Source organism: Sparassis crispa (genome assembly GCF_003851025.1).
Source record: "Sparassis crispa DNA, contig_000002F, whole genome shotgun sequence".
Taxonomy (NCBI): domain Eukaryota; kingdom Fungi; phylum Basidiomycota; class Agaricomycetes; order Polyporales; family Sparassidaceae; genus Sparassis; species Sparassis crispa.
The window spans coordinates 469,207-495,594 of record NW_020939749.1 but is presented as its reverse complement, the minus strand read 5'-3'; the positions used below and the strand labels follow the sequence as shown (position 1 = coordinate 495,594).

The following is a 26,388-nucleotide window of genomic DNA, read 5'->3' as shown; positions in this document are numbered from 1 at the left end:
CAGGACATTCTCCAATGAGACATTGTGTGAGACATATTATATGTTCCAGAATGGTACATGCAACATGTCTCCAGCATGCTCTCCAATGGAACATTGTGCGAGACATATTAGATGTTCCTTACCATGTTCAGAACATGTGACATGTCCAAAAATGTAATCTGTTCCTTGGATGTTCAGACACTGTTCCAAGGCAGAACATCCACTTTTGCCCCCAGTGTATGGCCCAGAAGTGCCATACTTTTTTCTACAGTTTGATCCTCTGCACCGATTGCCTCAAAATTATTCGGAGATGCTCTCATACATTGCACTTCAACACTGTAAACTTTTGAGAATTAAATGTGGCCCACTTGGGTCCCACAAAAATCAAGATTGCTGGAATGTATTTGGCTGCTGCCACACCTCGACATGTCTCCAAAATGTTCAACACTACTCAGAAAAATCCGAAAAAAATAATTTATAGTATTCTATATGCTACAGAAACAATATCTGAAGTGCCGAAGACAATTGAGCAAGGAGGTGTATGGCGGGACCAGAAGTGCCATATTATGGCACTTTCGGATCATCGATAGTACCTTTGTACAGATTTCATCGTGACCACATGTTAACCTTGGTTATTGGCGATGTTCCTTTAAGTGATGTTCACACAGCAGAGTGGGTCTGAAGAATTCCTCAGAACAGTATTACTGTACGCGTTTATGCGGTAACATCTACGTGTGAGATCGTCTTCCCCAAGAATGGTCATGAACGGCATCGACTCCGGGCTTGCACTCGTCGAGCACCCGGCTGCCAACACGTTTGGACCGCGTTTTCTGCGCATGGAGTTGATCATTTGATGGGTAGAGACCGCAGAGTGGCTTGTTCTAGCGATAAGTAGTACCAATGGAACATACGAGAAGGTCCCCGAAAAAGTCACGCCTACGCCTCAAATTTTGGGCGCGTAAAAAGCCGCCTCCATACTTACTTCACCGTTGCGGCTGCAGACTCGTTCCTCGTCTTTTCTCTTCGTCTCGTTCGAACACCATGGCCGTCGTCGGCGTTGACTTTGGCTCGCTTCACAGCAAGGTGAGCGATGCGCCCAGATCGAGGCGGCGGTTGCACACTCGTGCTCATTTATATTTCTCGTGTTTCTAGATTGGCGTGGCCAGACACAGAGGTATCGATATCATCGTAAATGAAGTCTCAAATCGTGCGACGCCGTGCGTCTGCTTTGCTCCACATTATACGCTGCCCGCTGAAATACTGCCCCCGATTTCTAGCTCTCTCGTCTCGTTCGGCCCAAAACAACGAGCTATCGGAGAGGCTGCAAAGACACTCGAAACATCCAACTTCCGCAACACGATTGGCTCCCTGAAGCGGCTCGTCGGTCGTACAGTACACGATCCTGAGATCGAGGAGGTAGAGAAGAAGTTCACGCATGTCAACTTGGTCGATGTAGGAGGAACGCTCGGCGCACAGGTATGTTCTCCCTTTCTGTTTTCCTGCAGCCGAGTGATGAAACGCGCACAGGTAAACTATCTGGGAGAGCAGCGGACGTTCACCGTGACGCAGCTCGTCGGGATGTACCTAGGCAAGCTACGAGACATCGCCGCGAACGAGCTCAAGACGGGCGTGACCGACATCGTGATCGCCGTGCCGGGCTGGTACACCGACATCCAGCGACGCGCGGTGCTCGACGCGGCGCAGATTGCGGGGCTGAACGTACTGCGCCTCATCAACGATACCACCGCTGTCGCGCTCGGGTACGGCATCACCAAGTCGGACTTACCCGAGCCCGAGAACCCGCGGAACGTCGTCTTCGTCGACGTCGGTCACTCGAGTACCTCCGTCGCCGTCGTCGCGTTCTCCAAGGGGCAGCTGACGGTCAAGAGCACCGCATACGAACGGCACGTCGGCGGGCGCGACATCGACTACGCGCTCGTCCAGCACTTCGCCGCCGAGTTCAAGACAAAGTACAAGATTGACGTGCTCTCGAGCCCGAAGGCGATGTTCCGCCTCGCGGCGGGGTGCGACCGTGTGAAGAAGGTGCTCTCTGCGAACGCGGAGTCGCCCCTCAACGTCGAGTCAATCATGAACGACGTGGACGCTTCGAGCCGGCTCAATCGAGACGAGTACGAGGGGTTAATCGCAGGCGTACTGGACCGCCTTCCGCTACCGATGCAGCAGGCGCTTACCGAGTCCGGGCTGTCGCTGGAACAGATCGACGCGATCGAGCTCGTCGGCGGGGGCACGCGCATCCCCGCGGTGCGCGCGAAGATCCAGAGTGTGTTCCCGGGCAAGGCGCTCTCGACGACGCTCAACCAAGACGAGGCGGCCGCGCGCGGCGCGACGTTCGCGTGCGCGATGCTCTCGCCCGTCTTCCGCGTGCGCGACTTCAGCATGCACGACATCACGCCGTATTCGATCAAGGTGCAGTGGCAGCCTCAGCCGGACGACACGGACGAGGACACGGAGCTCGTCGTGTTCCCCCATGGGAACCCGATCCCGTCCACGAAGGTGCTCACATTCTACCGCAGGCAGCCGTTCGACCTCGAGGCGCGCTATGCGGAGCCTGCTGCGCTCCCTGGCGGTATCAACCCGTGGATCGCGAGCTTCTCTGCGAAGAACGTAGCGCCGGACGACAAGGGCGACTTCACATGCGTGCGCGTCAGGACGCGCCTCAACGTGCATGGTGTGATGTCATTCGAGCAGGCGTTCGTCGAGGTCGAGGAGGAGAGGGAGGACAAGAATGATGCGATGCAGGTTGACGCGCCCGAGGGCGAGGCTGCGCCATCCAAGAAGAAGAAAGTGGTCAAGAAGAAGATCGAAGTGCCATTCGTGTGGGGCTCGTCGAGTCTGGAGGCGAGCGTGCTCGAGAAGTACAAGGAGCAGGAGGCGCAGATGCATGCCGCCGACAAGCTCGTGATGGACACCGAGGTGCGTGGCGTCTCCTCAACGTCGCTGCATCAATTTACTAACGTGTCCGTAGGACCGCAAAAATGCGCTGGAGGAGTACGTTTACGACACGCGGGCGCGCTTAGATGAGCGCTACGCACCGTACGTACAGGCGGCGGAGAAGGAACAGCTGCTCGCCGCACTGCAGCACGCAGAGGACTGGTTGTACAGCGAAGAGGGCGAGGATGCGAACAAGTCGGCGTACGTCGAGCGGCTGGACGCGCTCAAAGTGCTCGGCGACCCGATCACGTTCCGGTACCGCGAGGCGGAGGACCGTACGCGGGTCGTCGCGCAGCTGCGGGAGACGATCAACAACTACATGGCGCAAGCGACGTCGGGCGAGGAACGCTTCGCGCACATCGAGGAGAAGGACAAGCAGGCGATCGTCGAGAAGTGCGCGACGGTGCAGAAGTGGCTCGAGGATCAGCTCGTGCGCCAGACGGAGCGCCCCAAGGACGTCGAGCCCGTGCTTACGGCCGCGGAGATGCTCAAGAAGAAGGATGAGATCATCTATTTCGCGACGCCGATCCTTACGAAGCCCAAGCCCAAGCCCAAGGTGGAGCCTACGGCTGAGACACCCAAGAGTGGCACACAGACACCTAACCCCAACCCTGAGCCGGCTGCAGAGGGCGCGACAGAGGGTGCGAAGGAGGGTGCAAAGGAAAGCGCGAAGGAGGAGCCTAATGGCCCCTCTGAGATGGACGTAGACTAGAGGGTTGAACGTTGTACTTTGGCATTGCGAGGACGTAGGCAGTATCTTAGAAAATAATGTGTTGAACTAGAGTTTCTCTCAGTGCATAGGCGAGTGCTATTGTCGTAATATTTCGCAGTTTATCATGTCCCTTCAATCAATTGGACATACGGATGCGGATGCTGAGTCTACGAACGCGATTCGATGACAGACGCATAATGTATACAGCTGATGGTCAGATATAACTCGAAGCTGTCAGAGGACCACCCTCGGCACGCATCCCGACTGTAAATAAAAGTGGAGACAACTCAGGCGTACGCGCGTATACGCGTGAGCAGTTCCACAACTTGTCCCCGCACCTTCGGGTTTCCCCGTTCCGTATCTGTAGATGCGCTCCTTCCCCGCATTTGAAACCACACTCTTCGAAGGCGATGCTGCTTGGACTGGAACACCATCGCGATGTGTATATATGCATCAGATCTATCGTCCCGTAACTGCACCTGCGGCCGACCTGTAACTCAGATGGCGAAGCACTGCCTCAATCGTGCTGCCGCAGCTGGAGCACTGGACTCGGACGTCGAGTACTTATGACATTGACTCATGATGAACGAACGCCTGCATCGGAGGCATGACAAGACGGTCGCAATGTTAATATCGGGACACAATTGGGACGTAGACTATCTGTCCAAGTCACCGAGCATACCAAGATTCTCGTTCGGCATGTGGAAACGCATTGGAATCCTGTACTACGGATGCAACGTCGCGAATTCGGCTGTCTGGCCAGTGTCTACAGATGGTATCGAAGGGTGACCGGTGAGCGAAGGTGTCTCCCAGAACGTTTGCGAGGGATGCTCGTCGTGCCGGTGAAGTTCCTGCCAACGTAAGCGAATTATTTAATACTTACCATCTCGCGATACAGTACTCTCACAACCTTCCATTTGCTCCGATTACCATGGCATTCAAGTGTCAAGAGTCAAGGACACCAAGAACTCATTTGTGCTGAGATATTCCTCGCATATCTGAGCACGAACAAGTTCTTGGTGTCGTATATACAGGTAGTATCTGAGATTGCACTATATGGATGCGCTGCATACACCCCCTTGGCGCGGTCCTGTCTCGATCCCACATTTGAAAACACTTCTCGGCGACACAATACGGACATGAACCATGATACTCACGCAAAGTTCTCAACGAAGATCAGTGAGTAGCTTGCTGGTGTTCCAGAGATAATCACGACAACAGGACTGCTCGATACAGCATGATGCTCGTCGACGAACGTGTAGATAGCTGGCCGCACAGGAGGTGCGCTCATCGCGTAGTTTTACGCCGGCTAAGATTTGTGGGTGATGGCAGATCTCTTTCCTCCTCGTGGCGGCAATCGCGCAGCGGGACCGGCGGTACCATGGGGACCGAAGTCATGCTGCTGGAGCTGGGCGGCGATGGGTGGAACAGATCATGGCACGATGCATCACGCAGCTGTTCTAAGTGGACTCCGGTGATGTAAAACATTTAGAGAAGACGCGTATCTCGAGGAGAAGGGCCGGACATTCATCGCGTGTACCGATGGAGGCGTCCCAATCTCAATTCCGGGTGCCTGGCCAAGTTGATCATCTCTCCAAGTGGGGCGGTAGTTGCGGCGAGGAGACTGGACGTGGCAGCCCTGCGCGCGGCCCATGCACGTATCGTCCAGCTCGCGTGTGGGCCGTCGCCTTGAGTGAATGCATTCATACGGTGGGATAATGTTCTTGCCGCGGACACCGAGGAACGTCTTAGGCGACAAAATGATCACGTGCAGCGCCGGTACCGTCAGCGGTACCGCACGGCCTCGAAGCCTAAATCAAATACATGGAAGTTATTCAACACCCGGCAAGCATCAGTCTCATCCCAAATGGGTCTGGGTAACCTCGCGCTCCGGAGATGAAGATTTGTGCACCGCAAAACGCGAAGACATTGGCCGCTATAGGTGGAGCAGGACAGAGTTCAAGTTTTGTTGGGTGATAAAGACGCGGGGAGGATGATACGGAATGCCAAGAGGAGGCCATGGCCAGAGGATATCGATCGTATTTCAATCTCGGCGCCGCCACTCTGTGTCGCGCGGTCGACAGTAAAATGGGCGCACGCGACACCAAATGAAACTCTTGGCTGACTCTCCAACTGTTCACTGCCACGTCCTCCTCCCCGTCCGCGTGTGCGGCGACCCACCCGCTCCTCTCTCTTTTTTCTGCCTGTCTCTGACCCCGCTACATTGCGTGAGCCTGCACGACCGTCGAGTTATGTTACGCCTGACGTCTGACCATTTTCCTATCTGTGAGTCTCCTGCTTCACTGCATGCGCCTTGCCACCCAGAACTGATTTTTTCGCTCAGTCGTTCCCCTTGGAGTCATTGGGTATGTTTGCTCTCTTTCCCGCATTGTATACCGCCTTCCAACGGCTTACTTATTGCCCTACAGATTTTACAGATATCTCTGGTACCTCATCCGTATAGCAGCTTCGCTCGTTTACCGGCCCATCCCCCTCCCAGAGAACCCGACCTATATCGCGTCCGAGGATGTCACCATCATCGTGCCCACTATCGACGCCGGCGACGAGTTCAAGGAGGCCGCGCACAGCTGGCTCGCGGGCAGCCCGAAGGAGATCATCATCGTGACCGAGGAGAACATGCGTGGCCCGCTGCAGGAGCTCGCGGACGCGGTCGACCCGGCACGCATCCGCGTGCTCACCGTACCGTACGCCAACAAGCGGCTGCAGATGGCGCACGGGATCAAGCACACGACCACGGACATCATCGTGTTCGCGGACGACGACGCGATCTGGCCGCCGACGCTGCTCCCGTACGTCCTCGCGTGCTTCGAGGACCAGCGCATCGGCGGCGTCGGCACCTCGCAGCGCGTGCAGCCCGTCGGCGCGCGCATGACCGTCTGGGAGGTGCTTGCGGCGTTCCGGCTCAGCATTCGCAACATCGAGATCGCGTCGAGCACACACATCGACGGCGGGATCCCGTGCCTGTCTGGGCGCACCGCCGCGTACCGCACCGTCATTCTCAAGGACCCCGCGTTCCTGCACGGGTTCACGCACGACTACTGGCTCGGCCGCTACCAGCTCAACTCGGGGGACGACAAGTTCCTCACGCGCTGGATGGTCAGCCACGGGTGGGGCACGTACGTGCAGTGCTGCAGGGAGGCGGAGCTGCTGAGCACGATGAAGCCGAACTGGCGGTTCCTCAAGCAGGTGCTCCGCTGGACGCGGAATACGTGGCGCTCGGATATGCGCTCGCTCTTTACGGAGAGGTACATATGGACCGCGCACCCGTACGTCGCGTACACGATGGTGAGCCCGCCCTGCTTTCTGCGTGCGTGCTCGTGTGACATGCGTCGCGCCAGGTCGACAAGCTGTTCAACCCGCTCACGCTCCTCGTCGGGCCGTGCCTCGTCGCGTACGTCGTCTACAAGAGCACGATACCCGTCGCGGACGGCGGTTATCACCTGCCCTGGTGGTAAGCGCCACCTCCCTTCTTACCTCTGCCGCGCGCTCATTGAGGCTGACGCCGGTACTAGGAACGTGATCGCTAGTTATGCGGTGTGGCTGACGGCGACGCGCACGGCGAAGCTGCTCCCCCACCTATGGTACCGCCCGCAGGACATCATCTACGTGCCCGCGTTCATCCTCTTCGGGTACTACTTCGCCATCATGAAGCTCTACGCGCTCTTCACGCTGCACGAGGTGCGCAGTTTCTCGTACCGTTTTCCCTGTGATTTCTCCCGGGTTTCGCTGATTCGTGTGCACAGACGGGCTGGGGCACGCGCGCGGGGATTGGCGACCCGACGAAGGCGACTGCTGCCGCGGACGCGGGGGACGAGAAGCTGGGGCCCCCTGCGCCGGCGTATCACGACCAGCGCCAGTACGAGCAGCCGCCTATCGAGATGCGATGATCTGGTTCCTGGGTGCTCGTATCTCTGCTCGCGTGCCGCCTGCTCGCCCCTGGTCATACGCCCCACACTGCACACGCGATATCTCTCGTCCAGGATCGTTGCTTACGTATCTTGCTTCCGGATTGTCGCTGCAATCTCCACCTCGCGTCCTTATCGCTCTTTGACTCTTGACTCTGGCTCTTGACTCTGGTTCGGATTGATGCACGCATATACGCATGTCTTGGATATCATACGCATCCCTCGCATATCGTGGCCGCTCGCTCGCAATATTTACACCCTGGGACGATATTACAACGTTACGATGTTCCATATAGAGTTATACGAAGCGCATTTATCATAGTCATACGTTACAGATTCTGGATACTCGGTACTCGACTCCACCGCCCCTACTCCACGCTAGACTCATTGTATATAAACGCATAGGACTTTTGTTAATATGGATGACGGACTAGGAGTGGTGTCGTACCCCGCCGTGAGCGGGGAATGCACCTCACCGCCACCCTCATTCGTACGTCTGGGGCATTTGCCATTCAACAGGTCGATAGCGATGGAAGTGGGTGAAAATAAAACAAAGCTCTCGCCAGTTCCCCGACTGATGCATGAACCCCAGCCCAAAAAGGGGCCCGCCGCAATCCTCTCTATCGACTAGCTACCCTTCGCGATCGACAATGGCATCGGACATGGCAAACGACGAGGACAAGTTCACTCTAAACTGCCTTTTGGAACACCAAGAGTCGCCCATCAGTGTCAAGGCTATGAAGAACTCACGGGTCATTGACTTGCAAGAGCTCGTTTGGCAGCAGTTAGCGAACGCGCTTGCAGGTGTTGATTCTACAGTCGCTTGCAAAAGTCGTGAGAATCCCGTGATTTTTTTTTAATTTCGCGCGTCGCGAAGTTCGACCAAAGGTATCGCTGTATCTCATTCGTTACTCTACTTGTGTATGTAGTATATGTCGCGTGCAAATGACAAAAATTGCCCGCAGACACCTGTGCAGAAATCAGGACTAACCGTGAACTCGGAGCACCGCGGCAGCCCGATTACTGCTCTCGATGCACTAATCTTTCCCTTGTGCGATCAGCATGCCTGGTATGCAATATTCTGCCGACCTTCACGAACGAGTCTTACATCTTGCTCACCTTGGATTTGCTGCTTCAGAGATTGAGTACCTCCTAGCCCTCCCGCGATCAACTGTTTATCACACCCTACAACATGAACCCGGCTCCTTCAATGACACTTCCACTCGCAGCGGACGGCCTCGTGCACTCACCCGAGACGACGTTGAGGTGAGTTGTTTTGCTGTACATTGACATGAACTGATCTCAAAATGATCTGCAGTTCATTCTGGAGGTTTGCGAGATTCAGCCAAACATCTATCTTGATGAGTTGAAGGAAGAATTGGAGCTGCAAAATGTAGACATATCATTGGCTGCTCTTTGCCGGTATCTTCATCGGAATGGCATTACACATAAACGAGTGAGTTGGACACTTATTGACATGCGGGATGTATTCATGTGCTATCTAAGCTTGCTCGGATTGCTCGTGAACGCGACCACGCAAGGCGTGCACTTTTTGTTGATACGGTGCAGCAATATGATGCAGCCCAGTTGGTGTCAGTCGATGAGGCTGCGGTGGACACTCGTAACATGACGCGGAACTTCGGCTGGTCCTATAGTGGTGTACGGGCTTCTGAGAGAGTGCCATTGGAACGTGGTATTCGGTGTGTATGCTGATAAGGACATTTTATGAGCTAATGATTTGTATGTGTAGATATTCTGTTCTGCCCGCATTGAGTCTCGATGGTGTACTACATGTCAACATTGTTGAAGGATCATTCAATGCAATCACATTCTGACACTTCATTCATACATTACTTGACCGAATGAATCCTTTCCCTGCACCAAATAGTGTCATTCTCCTTGACAATGCGAGCATCCATCATTCCGAAGAGACTTTGGACATGATTGTAGAACGGTCAGTTGTTTATAGCTCCCACTATATTATATTCACTTTTGTGTTGGGTTATAGTGGAATGCGCTACATATTTCTACCACCATATTCTCCAGACTTACAGCCCATTGAAGAACTGTTCCATGAACTGAAGGAATGGATACGACGAAACTACATTGAAGGACATGCAGCCATGAGGTGCACCAACGGCCCTGCACATCCATGGGTATTTCTGATGGAAGGACTTGATCATATTACTCCTGATGATGCATATGGGTTCTTCAAAGATACTGGATATATACAATAAAGTAGAGACTAATTCAAAAGTTGTACTCTAGTCAAATCGGAAACGCTTCTGTGGTATCTGTGCCTGTTGTCGAATCTGCTTGCAAACCAGTTTAGCCTCATGTATCAAGAATCGACCAGCACCAATGGGAATATCACAATGCTTCTTCAGCTCCTCCTCCGTACACTTCTCAATGTCATCCGGGCCCAGAAGGTCAGCTTGACGAAGACCTGGCTCATATGCAGGATAGTTCCGACTGTGACGGTCTACAGTTACTGCATGCAGAAGGAAGTCGGTGAGCGATGGCCAAGGAGCATCAGCAGGATTGACAGGATCAGATGATGATGGAGATACTATAAGATGTTTGTGAGAACCAGACATCTCAGGCATGTTGATAATGATTGGAGGAACAGGCATAGATGTGGAAGGGGCCTTCGACACCGATGGGGCATGCTGATGACGAAACGAGGGAGGTACGTCAAACATCCGGTTGTTCGGTGGATGGGTATAGGTCACTGTGCGTTCCATTTCTGGAAGTGACAGTTGCTTGACCTGAATGAAAAGAGATGAGTACAGTGCACTTCCAAGACAGAAGCACTCACAATGTCAGTTGCCCAAGCTGCAAAACGCATCTCCGTGAGCTGGACGTGCTCTCCAGACGGATGCCCTAGCCAACATGACATGGCGTGCTCACTACACTTCGGATTCTGCCTTTTCAACTCCTCCACCACTTCATCAATTTGGCTTTGATGCTCTACAGTGGCGTAAGCATGTGCGACTGCGGCTGCTTTCATCCCGGGTGCCTTCTTGTGCGAACCCTTGGGCTGTGACAACTCCTGCTCTGAATCATTCACCTATCTGGAAGGTGAGAGCTTGGCAAGCATCAGAAGATGATACATACACTGTCATCCAATATAATTACTTGCTGAGGTCGGGTATTCCGGCGATGACTCTGCATGGACTGGACAATGCCCTGATAGTCATTGTCATCTTCGAGGCTCTTGCGGACAGACTTGGCATCCTTGGAGAGGCGATACGAGAGCGCCATGTCGTCGACATTGTCATATCCCATCACAATGCGCAGCCGCTCATGGACAATATCCCAGGTCATGGCCGAAGACAACGGTACGCGCTTCATAGCCTTTCCGTCATGCTTCGGCACCATGTATTCTACTTCTACCGGTTGTGCTGAGTGTGTGGAATGTAGATCAAGGCCTGTACAATACGAATAAATGATGACATACCATGTAGGGGTGTTATAACCTTCCCATGATCTCCCTGAGTTGACTGAGAGGCTGGTTCCGTAACAGTGATGTCATCTCCGTCCGTCTCAGAATTATGAACAACGCCATCATCGTTATCATCCTGTGTCACCTGCGCTCCATACAGAACATCCTCGTTACTGCTTGAAGACGATGGACTGATATAGTTCTCGATGAGAGATTGCACTGGCGGATGCGAGGGAGGAAGATGCGGAGGCAATTTGAGAAGCAGATGTGTAAGTTTGGGATCTGGTCCAAGTTCCGCAGGTTGCTCAGGAGGTCGACCAGGTTTTTTCCGTGTAGCAGTTAGATGACCAGACTTTCGTCCGTGCCTGGCCATGAAGTAGGAAGCAGAGAGACAGTGTACCGCACACAAAATTTGCCACCGCGGTGCTCCGAGTTCACCGTTAGTCCCGATTTCTGCACAGGTGTCTGCGGGCTATTTTTATTGTTGGTACACGATACATACTACATACATAGCTAGAGTAATGAATGAGCTACAACGACGCCTTTGGTCGAACTTCGCGACGCGCGAAATTAAAAAAAAATCACGGGATTCTCACGACTTTTGCAAGCGACTGTAACACACTGGCGCTCTGGAAGGTTTGTCATCTTGCTATGATTGTCTCAGCCGCAAGCACTGATGAGTCTTGGTCCCACATCTAGCTCGAGCGACCAATTCCTGCGAATGAATTCAGAGCATTTGCGAATGACCTGCCGATGAAGGACATCAAGACAATTGCGATGAAGCTCGAGCCTTTCGATCGTATTTCAACATCATTCACGGTGCCGCCTGATAATTTGTGCCTACACATTGCTGTGACGGTTCCTGCTGACAGTAAGCTTCACCATATCGAGCTCATTCGTAACGCTGGTTCTGAACTCAGGGAATGTCTTGTAGAGAAGCGACGTAGGGAGGAGGATACAGATACATCTGTTGCAAAATGTGCAAAGGTTGTTGAAGGTATGTCTTCGCACGCACAGAAGTTCGTTCACTGCCACACGTCGTCCCCCCCAGATAACAAGCACGTCATCATGGCCATAAAGACAAAACTCCCCGCGCCGTCCACGGGTGCCAGGGCATCAGAGTTTCGTCAACTGCAGGCCGATTCTGAGACCCGGATCAAAAATGGCCGCCCTTTAGACTGCACCGGCCCTCCTATCTCCATCTACCACCCTGTTTTTGCTGAATTTTTGGATCATGCGGCTGATCCCAGCACCATTCCATCCGCCAACATCTTGAAAGCAATGCACGAAATCTTTCAGCTTTCATCAGAGTTCTATATGGACGAGCTGCTGCGGCAGAACAAAATCAATGAACTCTTCTGTGGACTGCTTGGCATGTCCGTCCATCCGATGTCGCCGGGCGATGGGTCCTGTAATGATGGCGCTGTTGTGGCCTTTTGCCCTCCGTTTAAAAAGAATGCATTGTGCGCCATCATGGAGTACAAGAATGAAATGGGGCTCAGCGGGACAGACACAGCTGTCCAGGGCGCATTGGGTTTCGTGAAATGGCAGCAGGTACATGATACAGTCTCTCTGAAGTTTGGCTCCGGTCCACGATTTCTGACATGCTTTGCTTGTTTTAGCTTCAGGGATGGGCATCTGTCTGCTGCTGTCCCACCTTCATCATTGCGATAGTAGGCCCTTATGTCTGTATATTGGGGGCTGTTATTGCAGATGATGTCCTCATTGAACCCCTCACTGACTTCCTCTGGCTAGGTGGCACCCCTCATCTTAATAAACGTGTTGTTGCTGCTGCCCGGGTCTTCAATACTCTGAAGAGTTGCTTGGAACAGTTGCAGACCTTCTATCAGGGTTTACGACTCCCGACTGACAACACCCGTCTTTTCGTATACCCCTACTTCAATTCGTACCGGAAGGACAATCGGGACGTGCATCTTGCATATGTGGGTCGGATAGGATCCAAGGATGAAAGGGTTGGTTCCACATTGTTTGAGGCCAAGACCGATATGGGTGACAGAGTTGCGGTGAAGTTCGTCAAGGATTATTCGAGCCGAGGCCATAGATTGCTTGTGCAGCATGGTCTTGCTCCTGCACTCCACTGCTTCGAGTCGGTTGGAGGAGGGATGCATGTGGTCGTCATGGATCTAGTGGGAGCAAGGACTTTGTTTGAACTCACATGGGATGGCATCCCCGCAAATGTCCGCCAAAGCATCCTGGACGATATCAAGAAAGCTGTATGCTTGCTGCATGATGCCCACTTGGTGTTTGGTGACCTTCGTCCTCCCAATGTCATGGTCGTTGATTGGGCAGGGACAGGGCAGAAAGGTGCGATGCTTATAGACTTTGACTGGTGTGGAGATGAGGGAAAGGTGCAATATCCTGCAGTGTTAAATGACACACAGATAACATGGCACGAGGGTGTTGTGCGTGGTGGTTTTATACAGAAGGAACATGACATGCACCAACTGGCGATGCTCGAGCCCCATAGTAGCATGTAATCACTGAAGTAGCTCTGAAGACGGACCAGACTTATTTTGCCCTGTTCAATTATGTCCCTCCCTACTTTCCCTACTCTCGGCTTGGCACTCATCGTGATCTTCGGCATTATGTAAAAGATGTGCCAAAAATATCTCAACACTTTGTATGCAAGATCATGCATGCATTCTTCATACGAAAGGTCCCAGTGTTCTTCGGGGCATGATTAGCTTTCAAACCATCCAAAATCCAAGCAAAATGAGGGAAGCCCGCATCCACAGAGCAGAGCGCGAGCAACTGCAAACTCCGATCTAGCCGAGATGCGGGTCTAAAATAAGGCACCTGCCGAGGCGATCAAAGTAGGGAAATTAGGGAGGGACATATGTAATTGAACAGTGGTCTCGTACCCAGACGGTTATCTCATCGCACCCTACCACCGCAGATAACACGTCTGGGGCAGCTTGATAGAGCCCTCCTACCTTACAGTTAGCGCCCGTTAGCCGCTCGAGAAGCCTCGCTTATGTGCTTCTTTAATTATGTGCCTGCCCACTCATTGAGCGCGACTTTTGATCTCTATGCCCAGTTTACATGTATTTTTTGAGGAGATTTGATGGGAGTGAGTTCCCGAGAACCTCTGAAGCTTTTCTGAGATGGCCCGGATACTCTGAGCTCGCGCTGACACAAAGGAGCACCGGAAATGCATTAAGCCAGCTACTTTGAGTGAAAATGTCAAGGAATCTGGCTGAAAATATGCTCGGGCTTCCTGTGGTGCTAAAATGTTTCTAGAGGCATTTACAGCATTACTATACAGTGTTCATGCTAGTTCTGAGATGTGCATGCCTATGATAGCTTGATCTTCAATGAAGGAGGACATTCAAGCTTCGCAACAGTTGCCTGATTCGGCACAGACCTAGCCCATGGTCTGTCGCTTATCTGGCGCTTAACGGGCGCCAACTGTAAGGTAGGAGGGCTCTATCAAACTGCCCCAGACGTGTTATCTGCGGTGGTAGGGTGCGATGAGATAACCGTCTGGGTACGAGACCATTGAACAGGGCATTTACGTCTCGCGGTGCTAGTCGCCTAAATTGGGCGTCTTTCGTGTATTTTTTGGCACGTGGATGTCACGCTGTGACTACAATAGCGAAGGCCTAGTCCGCAGAATGCCCGAAGGCGACGCGTCGAGGGCGCACAGACCAAGCACCGAATGCAGCTTCGCTATCCGCAATGCGGCGCATGCTCGCGAACGTCTGCATTTTGGGGACTCGTAGGGTAGGATGGGGGGAGTTGTGTGACGTGTGACTTTGGTTTTGAACGGATGATCTATCGGTGGGGATCAGATGAGAATTTTGCACACGTCACCTTTGTCTTTTACTTCCGCTGTGTTATTATTCTTCTGGCAAATACTCTCGCCGCTGAGCGAGCACAGGATACGAGGGAGAGCGAGCGTTGTGCGTGGTTCTGCGCGGAGCTAGAGAGTATTCAGGATCAGGCTAGCAGGAGATCTGTGGACCGCCAAATGTCGACAAGGCAAAACAAGAAGCGCAAGGGACGGAGCAATGTCATCAACCGCGAGCGCACCGTCACCACCCTCACCGACGGCCCTGAGTCCTCCTTCCTCTCCACGCCCACCCACGACGACAGCATGAACGTCCCCTTCTCCGTCCCCGCCGGCGCCCAGCCCGGCCACCCCCAAGGCCCCGGCATGCCGCCGCCCGGCTACGCCCTCCAGCCCGCCTTCGCGCCCTTCCCGTACGCCGGCTACATGCCCCCGCTCCCCGGCCCCGCCTTTGTGCCCCCGCACCCAGCCGTGCCGCCCCAGCCGTTCTTCCATCAGCCGCCGCCACCGCCGCCCCCCGGCCAGAGCGACCTCGAGGTCCTCGAAAAGCTCAAGGAGTCCATCAAGAACGGCCAGCACGAGTTCTTCCGCGCCGTGCCCCAGCCTGCCACCCTTGCAAAGCTCTATCTCGGTCCCAGGGCAACCACACAAGTCCCACCACATCCAGAGCAGATCTCCCAGGACCTCCCCACAGACGCCGCGAAGCCTGTCCTCGCTCCCAACGTCGGCGACAACAACGGGAACAACAACAACAACAACGTCTCTAGCAACAACAACGCTGGCAGCAACGGTGCTCTCTCTGGTGCTACTTCTGGCGAGCAGCTGCGTAGGCTCAGATCTCAGCCCTCTGAACCGTGGGACGCCCAACGGAAGCCCGCCGGACAGCAATCAGTGAGCGACTCGCTCCCGCCTAATAACAATGTGCTGCGCGCCCGTGCTCCGACCGTCTCCCTGACCGCTGATCCTCTTGTTGTCTCACAGAATGCGCAAGCGCCCCCTGCGCCACGCTACGGCGCCGACCAGAGGTATGACTCCGCCCGTGGCTCTACTCCTGCTGCACAACCTGCCAGCGCCGGTGCCAAGCCTCTCGACTCCAAGCCTCCCCCCTCTGCTGCAGAAGGTCCCCAGCGTGCAACAGGCTATGATGCGAGCAACACCGACAGCGCACGCCAAGGCCCGCCTGGACCCAAATACGATCCAACCCTCGGCCGCGCGCCGTCGGAAAAGTCTGTGGCTAGTGAGTCTGCGGCGCAAGGAACGAAGCCGCCCGGCGACCTCCCGTCCTCTGGCAAGCCCCCGCCGTACGGAGACAAGGATGACGTGCGCAACGCGCGTGAGCCCGCCTGGGGATACCGCAACGGCGCCGAGGACAAGCCCTCCTCGCGCTTCGAGGACCGCCCCGGCTCGAACGGCCGTCTGGCAGACTCGCGGTACGGCAACGGCAACGACCACAATGGGCGCTTCTCTGCAGCGCGATTCTACGACCGCGACAAGGACAGAGAGCGCGAACGTGAGCGCGAGCGTGAGAAGGACAGAGACTGGGACCGCGAGCGGGATCGGGACCGCCGCCCGGATTATTCGCGGTTCCGCGATGACCGCCGCAACGATGACCGTCCGCGTCCGCTGCCAGATACCCGCCGTCCGTATGAGTCTCGGTATGAGCCTGTGCGCCGCTACGAAAAACCCGCGGAAATGCGCGCCAACGATGACCGTAGCTCTGACTCGCGCCAGCTGCGCCCGCTGACTGATGAACGCTCCTACGGACGGCCTGCACTGGACAGCTCGCCCAGCAGGGCGCAGGGCAGACCGCTGCCGCCTGATGACCGCCGTGGACCTCCTCCTGCTGACCGCCCGCTGAGACCTGGGGACGACCACCGCTCGCCGGTGTCGGGTGCTGTGGACCGCTCTTACAGACCACTGGATGACCGCCCTTACAGACCACTGGATGACCGCCGCCCACCTGTGCCTCCTGCTGCGGCTGACCGCTCATTGAGACCTCCTGATGACCGCCGTGCTCCTACTCCACCTTCCGCAGCTGACCGTCCGTTGAGACCCCTGGATGACCGCCGACCGCTGCCGCCTCCCCCGGCTGGGGACCGGCAGTTGCGCCCTGGTGATGATCGCCGTCCGCCTGTGCCTCCCGCTGCTGCAGTCTCAGAGCGACAGGTAAGACCCGGAGACGACCGTCGCACGCCTCTTCCCCCACCGTCCAACGTAGATAGGCAGGCTCGGGCTCCGCTTGATGACCGTCGTCCACCTCTTCCTCCAAGCGCAGACCGCCAGGTAAGACCCCCGCCAGGCGATGATCGCCGCCCTCCGGTGTCTGAGGACCGCAACCCACGTCCTGGTCCTGTCCCTGCTGCTCCTGCAGATTCAGCTGCTCCCCGATCTGTTGAAGACCGCAACGGCCGTGTACCGCCTCATGTCGAAGACAGGAATGTACGCCCACCGGTGCCCTTGGAAGACCGCCTGACTCGCCCGGTGCCCCTCCACGAGCGGCTGAGTGCTAGTACTGCTGGTAGACCGGAAGACCGCACGCCGAGCACGCGCCCCGGTGTGGACGAGCGCGGGCCGCGCCCCGCTCTCGAGGAAAGGCTCTCCCACGCGGTTTCTGCTGCTGCTGCTGCTACTTCTGTTGCTACGTCTGCTGCCCCGCCGCCGCCTGCGGAAGAGCGGGCGACGCGTCCGCCCCCGCCCCCGCCTCTTCCAGCTGCTGCTGTTGCTCCTGACCGTGACCGTGTTGCCCGGCCTGTCCCTGCGGACGATCGCAATATGCTCCTCGCTGAACCTGCCCGGCCGCCACTTCCCGCCCAGCCAGAGCGTGCGGCGCGCCCGGACGAGCGCGCGCGCGCACCCATCGAAGACCGCTTCGCGCGCCCCGTCACGCCGGTCGGGTCTCGTCCCGGGCCATTCCCCACCTCACGCGCGCAGTCCCTCGCGCGCGAAGACCCCCGCGCGTTCAAGCCGCGCTCCAGGACGCGCTCGCCCGTCCGGCCCGACGTGCGCGAGCGCGCGCCGTATCGCGAGCCGGAGCGGTATGCGGAGCGACGCGGGGCGGACATGATGGATGTCGACTCGCCGCGCTTTGCGGAGCGCCCGCTTCCGTATCGCCGCGCGCCGTCGCCGGCCCCGCCCCCGCCGGACCCGTATGCGCCGCCGCGCGCGTGGGCGCCCCCTGCTGGCGAGGCGTTCGCTGAGGACTCGGCGCGCCGTGCGCCTGCTGTGGAGGGATATGGGAGGGACTGGCGGGAGGAGGAACGCGGGGGGTATGGCGACGAGTGGGAGGTGCGGGGTGTGCGCGGTGGGTGGGAGAGGCGCGAGTATGAGCGCGAGAGGTATGTGGAAAGGGATGCGGTGTCGAGTAACGGATGGGAGACCCGCGAGGAGCGCGAGCGGAGGGTCTCTGCGGACCAGCCGCCGCCGCCGCCACCACCACCGCCGCCCGGTGCGCGCCCGCTGAGCTCGCGCTTGACGGATGGATACCCCGGAGAAGACCGTGGGTACGCGCGCGATATGGAACGAGCCCGGTACGCCGGTGTGGAGACGCCGCCCCCGCCGGCGTTTTCGCGCATCCGCCCGCGGAGCCCCAGTCCGCTGCGCCGCGCGCCGGACGACCTGCGCCCGCCCATCAAGCGCCCCCGGGACGATGCGTACGCGCCGGCCGGGGCGTACTACTCGCCTGCGCCTGCGACCAGCGAGCTCCCGCGTGCGCCGCCGCCGCCGCCGCCGCCTGCGGAGTATGCGGCGCCGGCGTCGGGGTATTATGACGACCGCGCGCCACCGGTGGCGTATGCGGGTGGTGCGCCTGCGGGCGGGATCGCGCGGGAGCGCGAGTATGTGGATACGAGAGAGGGGGGGTATGCGTATGAGAGGCGCGAGGCTGTGGGGCGGATGCCGCCGCCGCGGTCGCCGCCGCCGTATGGGCGCGGTGCGTATGGGAGAGATGATCGGCGGTATAGCTTGCCTCCGCGTGGGTGATGTGAGTTTTATTTTATTTTATTGTGTTGGTCTGGGTGGGTGCTGATACTGCGTTGGGCTTTGCAGGAAATATCTTGGGCTGTGTTTCTGCAGAGTCTGCTATCTACTCATTTCTGAATTGTTTGTATATCGTTTGCTTGTGTATCTGAGCGTCCGCGTGCGCACATTACTAACGACCCGCCATACCTGTCGATATACGATGTTTGGCCTACGCTTTTTGTATGTATCTATGCAGATTAATGCCTATGCGCATCATGATGTGACTGAGTTGCGAGCGTTCTGGAATCGGTGGCGGTGTTTCCCACGGGCCCCTGGGCGGCTGGTCCGCTTTTATGCTCCGGGGGTGGACAGCGCGGGCGTCGAGTTGACCTCTCTCCCTCACCACCCAGCACGATGACGGCCGTATCGCCCTTTGCACGCAGCAGCGTCTTCGACGAGCCACGCCTTGGTGGCCGCGAGCAGACCGTAAGCGCACTTCCCCCACGTCTAAGCCGCGAGCCACACACACGAACAGGCATCTCTGTCCGTCCCTGCAGATCGAGGAGATGTATAGCGTTCCGGAAAGCTTTCTGGAGATCGAGGTGCGCAATCCGCAGACGCACGGTGCGCGATGTTTTTTTTGCTCTCTCTCTCTCTTTTTTGTCGTCGTCGGGTGCTCAGCGGCGGTGTTTTTTTTTTGGATTTGCAGGATTCGGGCGCAAAATGTTTACAGACTACGAGATCGTGTGCAAGGTGCGCTTTCTCCCTCCCACTCCCTGCCGGTCGACTCCGCACGCTGATCTTCCGCTGGCTGCGCCGCAGACGAACATCCCCGCATTCAAGCTGCGCCACTCCCTCGTGCGCCGGCGCTACTCCGACTTTGAGGCCTTCCGCGACATCCTCGAGCACGAGTCCACGCGCGTGAACATCCCCCCGCTCCCGGGCAAGGTCTTCACGAACCGCTTCTCGGACGAGGTCATCGAGGCGCGCCGCGAGGGCCTCGAGCGCTTCCTCACCGTCGTCGCCGGCCACCCCCTCCTCCAGGTGCGCGCTGATTCCGGTTTGCTCTGTTGATGGCGTGGCTGACCTGTGATGGTGTGTGTGGTGCAGACGGGCAGCAAGGTTCTGTGTGCGTTCCTGCAGGACCCGGCGTGGGATAAGAGCCAGTGGGCTTAGTCGCTGTGTAGGGACGCTGCGTATCGGTTTACGGTTTCATTGTTGTCTGCTCGCCGTTTGTTGCGTTCTGCTTCTTCCCTTATGACCATCTGTATAAAGTCCGGCTTCTCCGCGTCCATCCTATCCCCTTATCTATATATGCGTAGGCGTCCGTTTCGTCGCTGGTAGCGTGCATTTTCGGAGAGCGAATGATTATGATAAATGCGGTCGGAATGAATGTATATACACCATGTACTACGTTATGTGCCACTGCTATCACTTCGACGCCGCCTCGGGAGGGGGCTCAAGCACTACGACGTCCATAACGGATCTGGAGACGCGAGGCACTCAGTAGGTGGGAAAAAAATCGAAGTCGAGGAGCTTACTTCAAATGCATCGTGAACCCCGTCCTGACATCCGTCAGCGTGAGCGTGTCGACAGAGTGCACGCCAGGCGCGAGCGCCAAGAAGTCCATCCGCACGGACTGGCAAGTCGACGGCAGCAGCGGCCTGGAGAAGAAATACAAGAAAAGCCGCATGAGCTCCCCGAAAACACCCAAACTGCACACCGACGCGACTCACCCAACGCGCACCCTGCTCTCCAGCGGCAATATCCCAGGCGGACCCACGTTCCCCTCGCCTCGCCGCCGCCGCCGCCGCCGCCGCTCCTCCGGACAGCTCACCTCAAACCGCCGCGTCCACGACGACTGGTTGAACACAAAAATATCCAGCGTGAACTGGTCAAGCGGGTATATCCCCCCCGGCTCCCCCCGGCCCCCCGCGTCCCCGCGCGCGGGCATCGGGAGCAGCCCCACAGACACGACGATCGGCTCGCCCGCCGCCCCCGCACCAGCTCCCGCCCCCGGGCCCTCCGCGCCCATCCCGAACCCGCCCACGCGCGGGCCGGGCGTGGGCGGCACCCCGCCGCGCTCGCGCCGGATCTCGACGCTCGGGCCCACGGCGCCCGCCCCCGTCTGCTGCGCGAGCGGCGCCTGCCAGTATGGAGTCGGTGGAGGGGGCGGGGGCGAGCCGGGGTAGGCGGGGTAAGCGGGGGTGCGCGGCTCTGCGTCCTCTGGCGGGGCGGCGAGGGAGGAGAAGGAGGGCGGGACGGGCGCGGGCGGGCTCTGCGGAGCGTTGTAGGTCGTCGGTGAGCGGGCGTAGGTGGACTCGAAGGTGATGGAGGGCGGGAGGTAGGACGTGCGGCGGTCGAAGGGGTTCGTGAGGGTCGGCGTTCCCTGCGTCTGCTGCTGCTGGGGCGAGGTTTGCGGCTGGTTCGCGGGGTTGAGCATCGCGGTCGCGCCTTGGTAGTTGATGGGCGAGCGCGGCATGCGTGCGTATGACTGGGCGCGCGCGTCCAGCGCTGTCTGGGGTGTGTCGAAGGCGCTGGCGAAGCGCTTGTTGCCTGCGACGGCGGGGGTGGACGAACGTGAGCTGCCCGCTGAGCCCACTTGGAGAACGTTTGAGCGATTAATAGATAGGCCGGGTTGGCCGGGTGTGGGGGTTGGCATCGAAGGGAAGGGGGAAGCGGGTGTGGGCAGCACGGAGTGGTGGGGCGTCTCCGTCCCTGGAGGCATGGGTGGGGGACGGGAGGCAAGGTCGAGAACACAGTTCCAGCGGGAGGGATATACACGGGTAGGGTACGACAGCACCTCTTGTTCTTGCGACTCGGTCTCTTCCTCTGGATGCCCTTTTACCCGTTCGAATGGACGGCCGTGGATATTGATCGTCACCGACCGCTGTAGCTCCTTCTCCGACATCGCAGCCGCGACAGGATCCGACTTCGCCGAGGTCCCAGCGAGCGAAAACTCGTCGACCTCTGGACCACGCAGGAACGAGACGGCGTAGAGAAGATTCACCTGTTCCGAAGGCGCGATGTGTATCGGGAAGATGTCCGCGGGGTCCTCCGTTCCCCACGGCACGAGCACCGTCCGCGCACCCGAACCGCCGATCTTGACGACCACGTCTTCGACGGCGAAGTTGTACGGCGGGGATGCAGATGAGCCTCTGAGCTCGTCCGTGTACGCGTTCTCGATCTCCACGCTGAGCACGACTGTGTGTTCTTCGTTCCCCGCCTCCCGCTGGTCGCGTGCCTGGAGCGCATCTGGGTCACTATCGACGTCGTCCTCCACACCGCCGCCATCGCGCGGAGGTTTGCTCGTCTTGGGGAGCAGGAAGTACGGTACGAACACGGTGCGCATCCGCACGCGGAACCCCGATGCGGTCGCCATCGTCTTGCGGAACGACTTGCGAAGCGTCGCATGTGTGAGTGGGCGCGAGGCGGTCGGGGTCGAGGGAGAGGTCGTATCCACAATGGGAGGGAGCGACTTCGGTGGAAGTGAGAATGCGGAAACGCGAGTATTGGGCCCGAGACGCGTGGACGGGAGCGAGAGGTTCGAGGAGGCGAAGGTCGGGTCTGGGGAAGGTATTAGCGAGCAACTTGGAGGGTAGAAGGCGAACGCACCCAAATTGAGGTTTTCGAGGAGATTGATTTCTTCCAGCCCATACAGGTGCACGTCGTCACCGTCATCCTCAGTATTCCCCTCAGTGTCCGGACCGTTGGCCTTCGAGGGCGACATGACCTGGCCGAGTACGTTCGGCAGCCCGCCTACAGTGTCGATCAAAGCGGCAAGGGCATGACGTGAGGGGGTCATGGCGAGCGGTTTCTCGCGCAGCGTCGCCGACACCGTCAGACAGAGCAGTGGATCCGGTATCTTGGTCGCCATAAACGCTGAAGAGCACTGAGCTACAAAGGAGAGCCTTTGAGTTGGCAACACTCACAGACGAGCACCGACAGCCTATACACAGCTACCCACTCCTGCGTCTCCGGTGCCCACAGGAGGGCAAAGGCATCTTGCGAGTTGGCCGACGGGTTGTTCCCGAGCAAATCCTCGCCCCATACGCCTGATGCGAGAAGCATGCCCTGTGCTTGAACGTACTTACGGTCGGACTTGGCAGCAGCAGGGATAGGCAGCGGAGTGTTCGGCGGAAAAATGGAGGGGTGCTGCTTCGCCTGCAGGAGCGCAGGCTTGTTCTTACCCATGGACGTTGTGCGGGGGGGAACAGGTGGTCGCGCGATCTCTGGTGCAGTTGCAGAGAGCGCGGCAGGGGCGGTGGGAGAGATGTAAGACGCTTCGTAGGAGACTTGGAGATGCGCGAGGAAGGAAAGAAGTTGCAGGGGAGGGTCTGGCTTCGCCGCTGCATTTGCCTGGGAAGCGTCCTCGAAGGAGTCGTGCGGGAAACGGATGGTCAGAATCAGGGCAAGATTTTCGTCTGGGGAGTAAATAAATGCATGAGCGCGATGGGTAGGAGAACATGTACTAAGTATGCACGTCACCAAAGAATGCCACCTTCCTGTCCGAACCCTCTTCATGAAGACGGGCTAGCCATTCTGCAGCCTCCTTCTCGCCGTATCCACTGGGAAACCCAACGGACTCCTGCGGAGCGACGAGCTCCAGCACGCTGGAGTTGAATGCTCCCTCGTAGCTGCCCATCCCGGTGATGAATCAGTGGGATTCCACGCAATGGTAGACTCTGGAAGTCTCTCCAGTCCAATTATAATTGCAAAGAAGCATAGAAGTGACCGTGTGTGGCCGTGTGTGGAAAGATACTGTACCGCGGCGTCGAGTGACGGCCAGATAGCGGTCCTGTCCAGCTCTGAGATGTCCAAGTCGAGGCGTCGTCAATACGCGGTATGTTCACAAGCAAAATCCAGGGATTACTGTAGGGCATTCACAGCTGCTAATCTACTTGTATGCACTGAACACTACTGATCCGGCCTTCGACAACTACACCGATCTGACGCTCGAGCTAGTGCTCACTGTTACTGCCAACCTTCGACATGGCCTGAAGGATCTCCGTCATCATCGGCCTCTTGTCTGGATCGTTGTCCATAAGGCGCGTGCTGACCTGACGTAGCCACGTACGAGCGAAAGATAGTTTGACACCCTCACAAAGCTCTTCAATCACTTTACCGCACGACCACAGGTCTGCGCGGATAGGGCAATAAGCCACTCGACCGACCTCGGGAGCGGTATAACCTCTCGTGCCTGCGTAACCCTTCAGTTTGTATCCTGGACCTCTGACGCGCTCAGCAATGCTGAAGTCAATGATAGACAGCCTTCCGTAGATGGGGGGGATAACAATGTTCCCCGGTTTGAGGTCCATGTGTGCCACACCGTGATCGTGCATAAATCCGACAGCTTCGAACAGTTGTTGCGAAGCTCCCCAAAGATGTGCATTGAGATCGAGGTAAGTGATCCAGCCACCTCCAAGGGGCATTGAAATAATCATGCCTCCTTCTATAGGCCAGACACGAACGGGGCGAATGGTATGGTTGGCGGGCGAATCAATCCGAGAGAGATATTGCAGGATTTCTACTTCTGCATTTCCATCTTTGACAAACTTGAGGAATCCGGCCGAAGTTTCACGAGCATCCTTTCGGACAACGGAAGCTACATGGGGATACTGGAAAGAACTTCGGTTCATACAGAAGTGTGCACATAACAGATTCTGCAAACATACCCCATATCCGACGAAGTCGATCTTGCAGTTTGCCTGGTTGAGAACAGAACGAACGACATCGGTATTGAATACGCCTATGTCATCACTGGGCTCCATTGATTCATCATATTCTTCCGCTGTTCTCAGAGATTCTGCTGGTGGCAGGTGGTCCAGCCGGGGAAGGGAAAGCATCTTCGATGCAGCCTCCTCAATCTCCTGCAAATGGGCACATTTCTTCACATCAAGCTCCACTGCAAGCTCATCCAGTAATGACTTCAAGTTGTACATTTCCCGGAGGAACTCAGCTGCCCGACTTGGATCACAGAGGTCAAAGGTTTCGTGCTCGATATTGATCTTCTGGAGACTGACCCTCATCAGAGCTTGGGATGCAATGGAGACGAGATGTTTCACTCTTACCTGTGGTGATGAGTCTTCGCTCACAATATACCTATTCACTTGCAGAGAAGCTGTGAGGTAAATTGCAATCACAAAAAACTGCTTCTGAGAAGTAGCCTTCGAGAGATATTTGCCCACACGTGCAGCAACGATAGCTTCCACTAACATGCGATATCGGTCAATTTCGTTATTCTGTGAAACAACTTGTGACAGGATAACAGGGCATTGGAATCCGCGGAGGACGACACTGAAATCGCTGTTCGGGTGAAACTTTCGCTTGTAGCCTGGTTTGTCATGCATCATAACAAACATCGGAAATTGCCAGCACGATTGTCTGAAAGTGAATCATTAGTCTGGCATGCTCTCAAGTGGTGTCACTTACTCCTTATACTGTAAAGCATCACTCTGGGTACTGCCAGAGAAGAAAGGAGAATGGATGAAATACACCTTGAAACTGCTCGCTTTCAAGGATGAGGATGTGTCCTCTCGCACCAGGGGCGCATCGTTGCTAAAGCGCCGGAGGACAAGATAGAATGTCTCGAATTCGTTGTCGGCCTTCACTGTCCCGGGAGATTCCACGACGGAAATGAACGATTGGGAGAAATGAGAAAGGGATCTGACATTCTGAAAGGCGGGGCAATTATAGTCTTCCTAAAGATTGGTCGATTATCAGGTTGCACTCGGAGGCGCCAAGGATCAGAGTGCGTCACCTGATACGTCCGTTTCGCCTTCAACCTGTTGACTATCTCCACCATGTTCTGCGAATCCGGATGACTACGATCCAGGAAGACACCGCCATTGTTGATAACGTCATTCATCGACCATTTGTTGGGTATTTCGACGACGACTTGTAACAGTTTAACCAGTGCTGACTGTTGTTGAGCCGGTTGGTTGACTGGTATGATGCTGAATTCAGAACCGTTATCACAAAACCTCGGGAGCACTCACCGCGGGGTAACTCTGCGACAAGGTACAAATGATATTGAGCCTTCCTCGACGGACAGATGGACTGCTTCACTGACCTTCGGCTATCTTTCTCGGTGGACTCACGACGACGACGACATGCACTTTATCCCGGGGAAACTGGGTCATGTCATGCGGTACTTCGGCGAAAGACCTGACTTTGTCAGCGATATCTTCCACGCCTCCTATCTGTAATCCTTGCTGGAGCTCATCCTCAGGAGTTGGCGCACGCTGCAAAAAGGTTAAAGGCACAAGGACAACAATGTACAATATACAACCTACCAGCTTGTACAGGTCTAAAGGAGCTCCGATGCCCCATACCACTAAGGGATGCTGTGCAATCTCAGCCGCTAGCTCTGCCCACTGCATGCCTGTGCGGACAGGAATGCTCAACATTGTGGGATGGTCAACAATTGAGCAGAGAATGTCGTATGCGATGTTCATCTCGAACTGCGACGTGTCTGACATATTGGTAAACAGAATGGCGGACTGTTGTAAGTTGTAACCAGAGGTAGACACCTAGGAGTGGGTGCCGCTGCCTTCGGGCGCTTATGTCAAAGTTGCACCGAAACGTCCTTCCGCATCGGCTTGCC

The 26,388-nt window shown here is 56.6% G+C and overlaps 8 protein-coding genes across 8 annotated transcripts; 5 read left to right on the top strand and 3 right to left on the bottom strand.

Annotated features, from left to right (window-relative positions):
* Positions 1-1,020: 1,020 nt before the first annotated feature.
* On the top strand, positions 1,021-3,643 carry SCP_0301330 (Heat shock protein homolog pss1; the record flags this gene model as incomplete). The annotated part of the gene is made up of 5 exons (XM_027755530.1): positions 1,021-1,062; positions 1,132-1,196; positions 1,257-1,455; positions 1,507-2,913; positions 2,966-3,643. The coding sequence occupies 5 exons, from the start codon at positions 1,021-1,023 to the stop codon at positions 3,641-3,643; spliced, it is 2,391 nt and encodes a 796-aa protein (XP_027611331.1).
* Positions 3,644-5,751: 2,108 nt separating this feature from the next.
* SCP_0301320 (glycosyltransferase family 2 protein) lies at positions 5,752-7,551 on the top strand (the record flags this gene model as incomplete). The annotated part of the gene is made up of 6 exons (XM_027755529.1): positions 5,752-5,929; positions 5,988-6,009; positions 6,073-6,949; positions 7,003-7,115; positions 7,177-7,342; positions 7,408-7,551. 6 exons carry the CDS (start codon positions 5,752-5,754, stop codon positions 7,549-7,551), a joined length of 1,500 nt encoding a protein of 499 aa, XP_027611330.1.
* Positions 7,552-8,631: 1,080 nt separating this feature from the next.
* Positions 8,632-9,404, top strand: SCP_0301310 (hypothetical protein; the record flags this gene model as incomplete). Its single annotated transcript, XM_027755528.1, has 5 exons — positions 8,632-8,638; positions 8,708-8,835; positions 8,888-9,025; positions 9,076-9,269; positions 9,320-9,404. The coding sequence occupies 5 exons, from the start codon at positions 8,632-8,634 to the stop codon at positions 9,402-9,404; spliced, it is 552 nt and encodes a 183-aa protein (XP_027611329.1).
* A 429-nt stretch (positions 9,405-9,833) lies between these two features.
* On the bottom strand, positions 9,834-11,387 carry SCP_0301300 (hypothetical protein; the record flags this gene model as incomplete). Its single annotated transcript, XM_027755527.1, has 5 exons — positions 9,834-10,337; positions 10,388-10,404; positions 10,480-10,639; positions 10,687-10,973; positions 11,030-11,387. 5 exons carry the CDS (start codon positions 11,385-11,387, stop codon positions 9,834-9,836), a joined length of 1,326 nt encoding a protein of 441 aa, XP_027611328.1.
* Positions 11,388-11,767: 380 nt separating this feature from the next.
* On the top strand, positions 11,768-18,803 carry SCP_0301290 (hypothetical protein; the record flags this gene model as incomplete). The annotated part of the gene is made up of 6 exons (XM_027755526.1): positions 11,768-11,885; positions 11,949-12,011; positions 12,066-12,568; positions 12,637-13,339; positions 14,827-15,746; positions 15,807-18,803. 6 exons carry the CDS (start codon positions 11,768-11,770, stop codon positions 18,801-18,803), a joined length of 5,304 nt encoding a protein of 1,767 aa, XP_027611327.1.
* Positions 18,804-19,196: 393 nt separating this feature from the next.
* On the top strand, positions 19,197-19,958 carry SCP_0301280 (Sorting nexin-3; the record flags this gene model as incomplete). Its single annotated transcript, XM_027755525.1, has 5 exons — positions 19,197-19,268; positions 19,340-19,406; positions 19,492-19,535; positions 19,605-19,826; positions 19,893-19,958. The coding sequence occupies 5 exons, from the start codon at positions 19,197-19,199 to the stop codon at positions 19,956-19,958; spliced, it is 471 nt and encodes a 156-aa protein (XP_027611326.1).
* A 255-nt stretch (positions 19,959-20,213) lies between these two features.
* On the bottom strand, positions 20,214-23,427 carry SCP_0301270 (hypothetical protein; the record flags this gene model as incomplete). The annotated part of the gene is made up of 6 exons (XM_027755524.1): positions 20,214-20,268; positions 20,324-20,446; positions 20,519-22,349; positions 22,398-22,664; positions 22,715-23,206; positions 23,271-23,427. The coding sequence occupies 6 exons, from the start codon at positions 23,425-23,427 to the stop codon at positions 20,214-20,216; spliced, it is 2,925 nt and encodes a 974-aa protein (XP_027611325.1).
* A 316-nt stretch (positions 23,428-23,743) lies between these two features.
* Positions 23,744-26,263, bottom strand: SCP_0301260 (hypothetical protein; the record flags this gene model as incomplete). Its single annotated transcript, XM_027755523.1, has 8 exons — positions 23,744-24,400; positions 24,458-24,793; positions 24,854-25,166; positions 25,215-25,483; positions 25,543-25,727; positions 25,781-25,792; positions 25,855-26,026; positions 26,078-26,263. The coding sequence occupies 8 exons, from the start codon at positions 26,261-26,263 to the stop codon at positions 23,744-23,746; spliced, it is 2,130 nt and encodes a 709-aa protein (XP_027611324.1).
* Between the last annotated feature and the right edge of the window lie 125 nt (positions 26,264-26,388).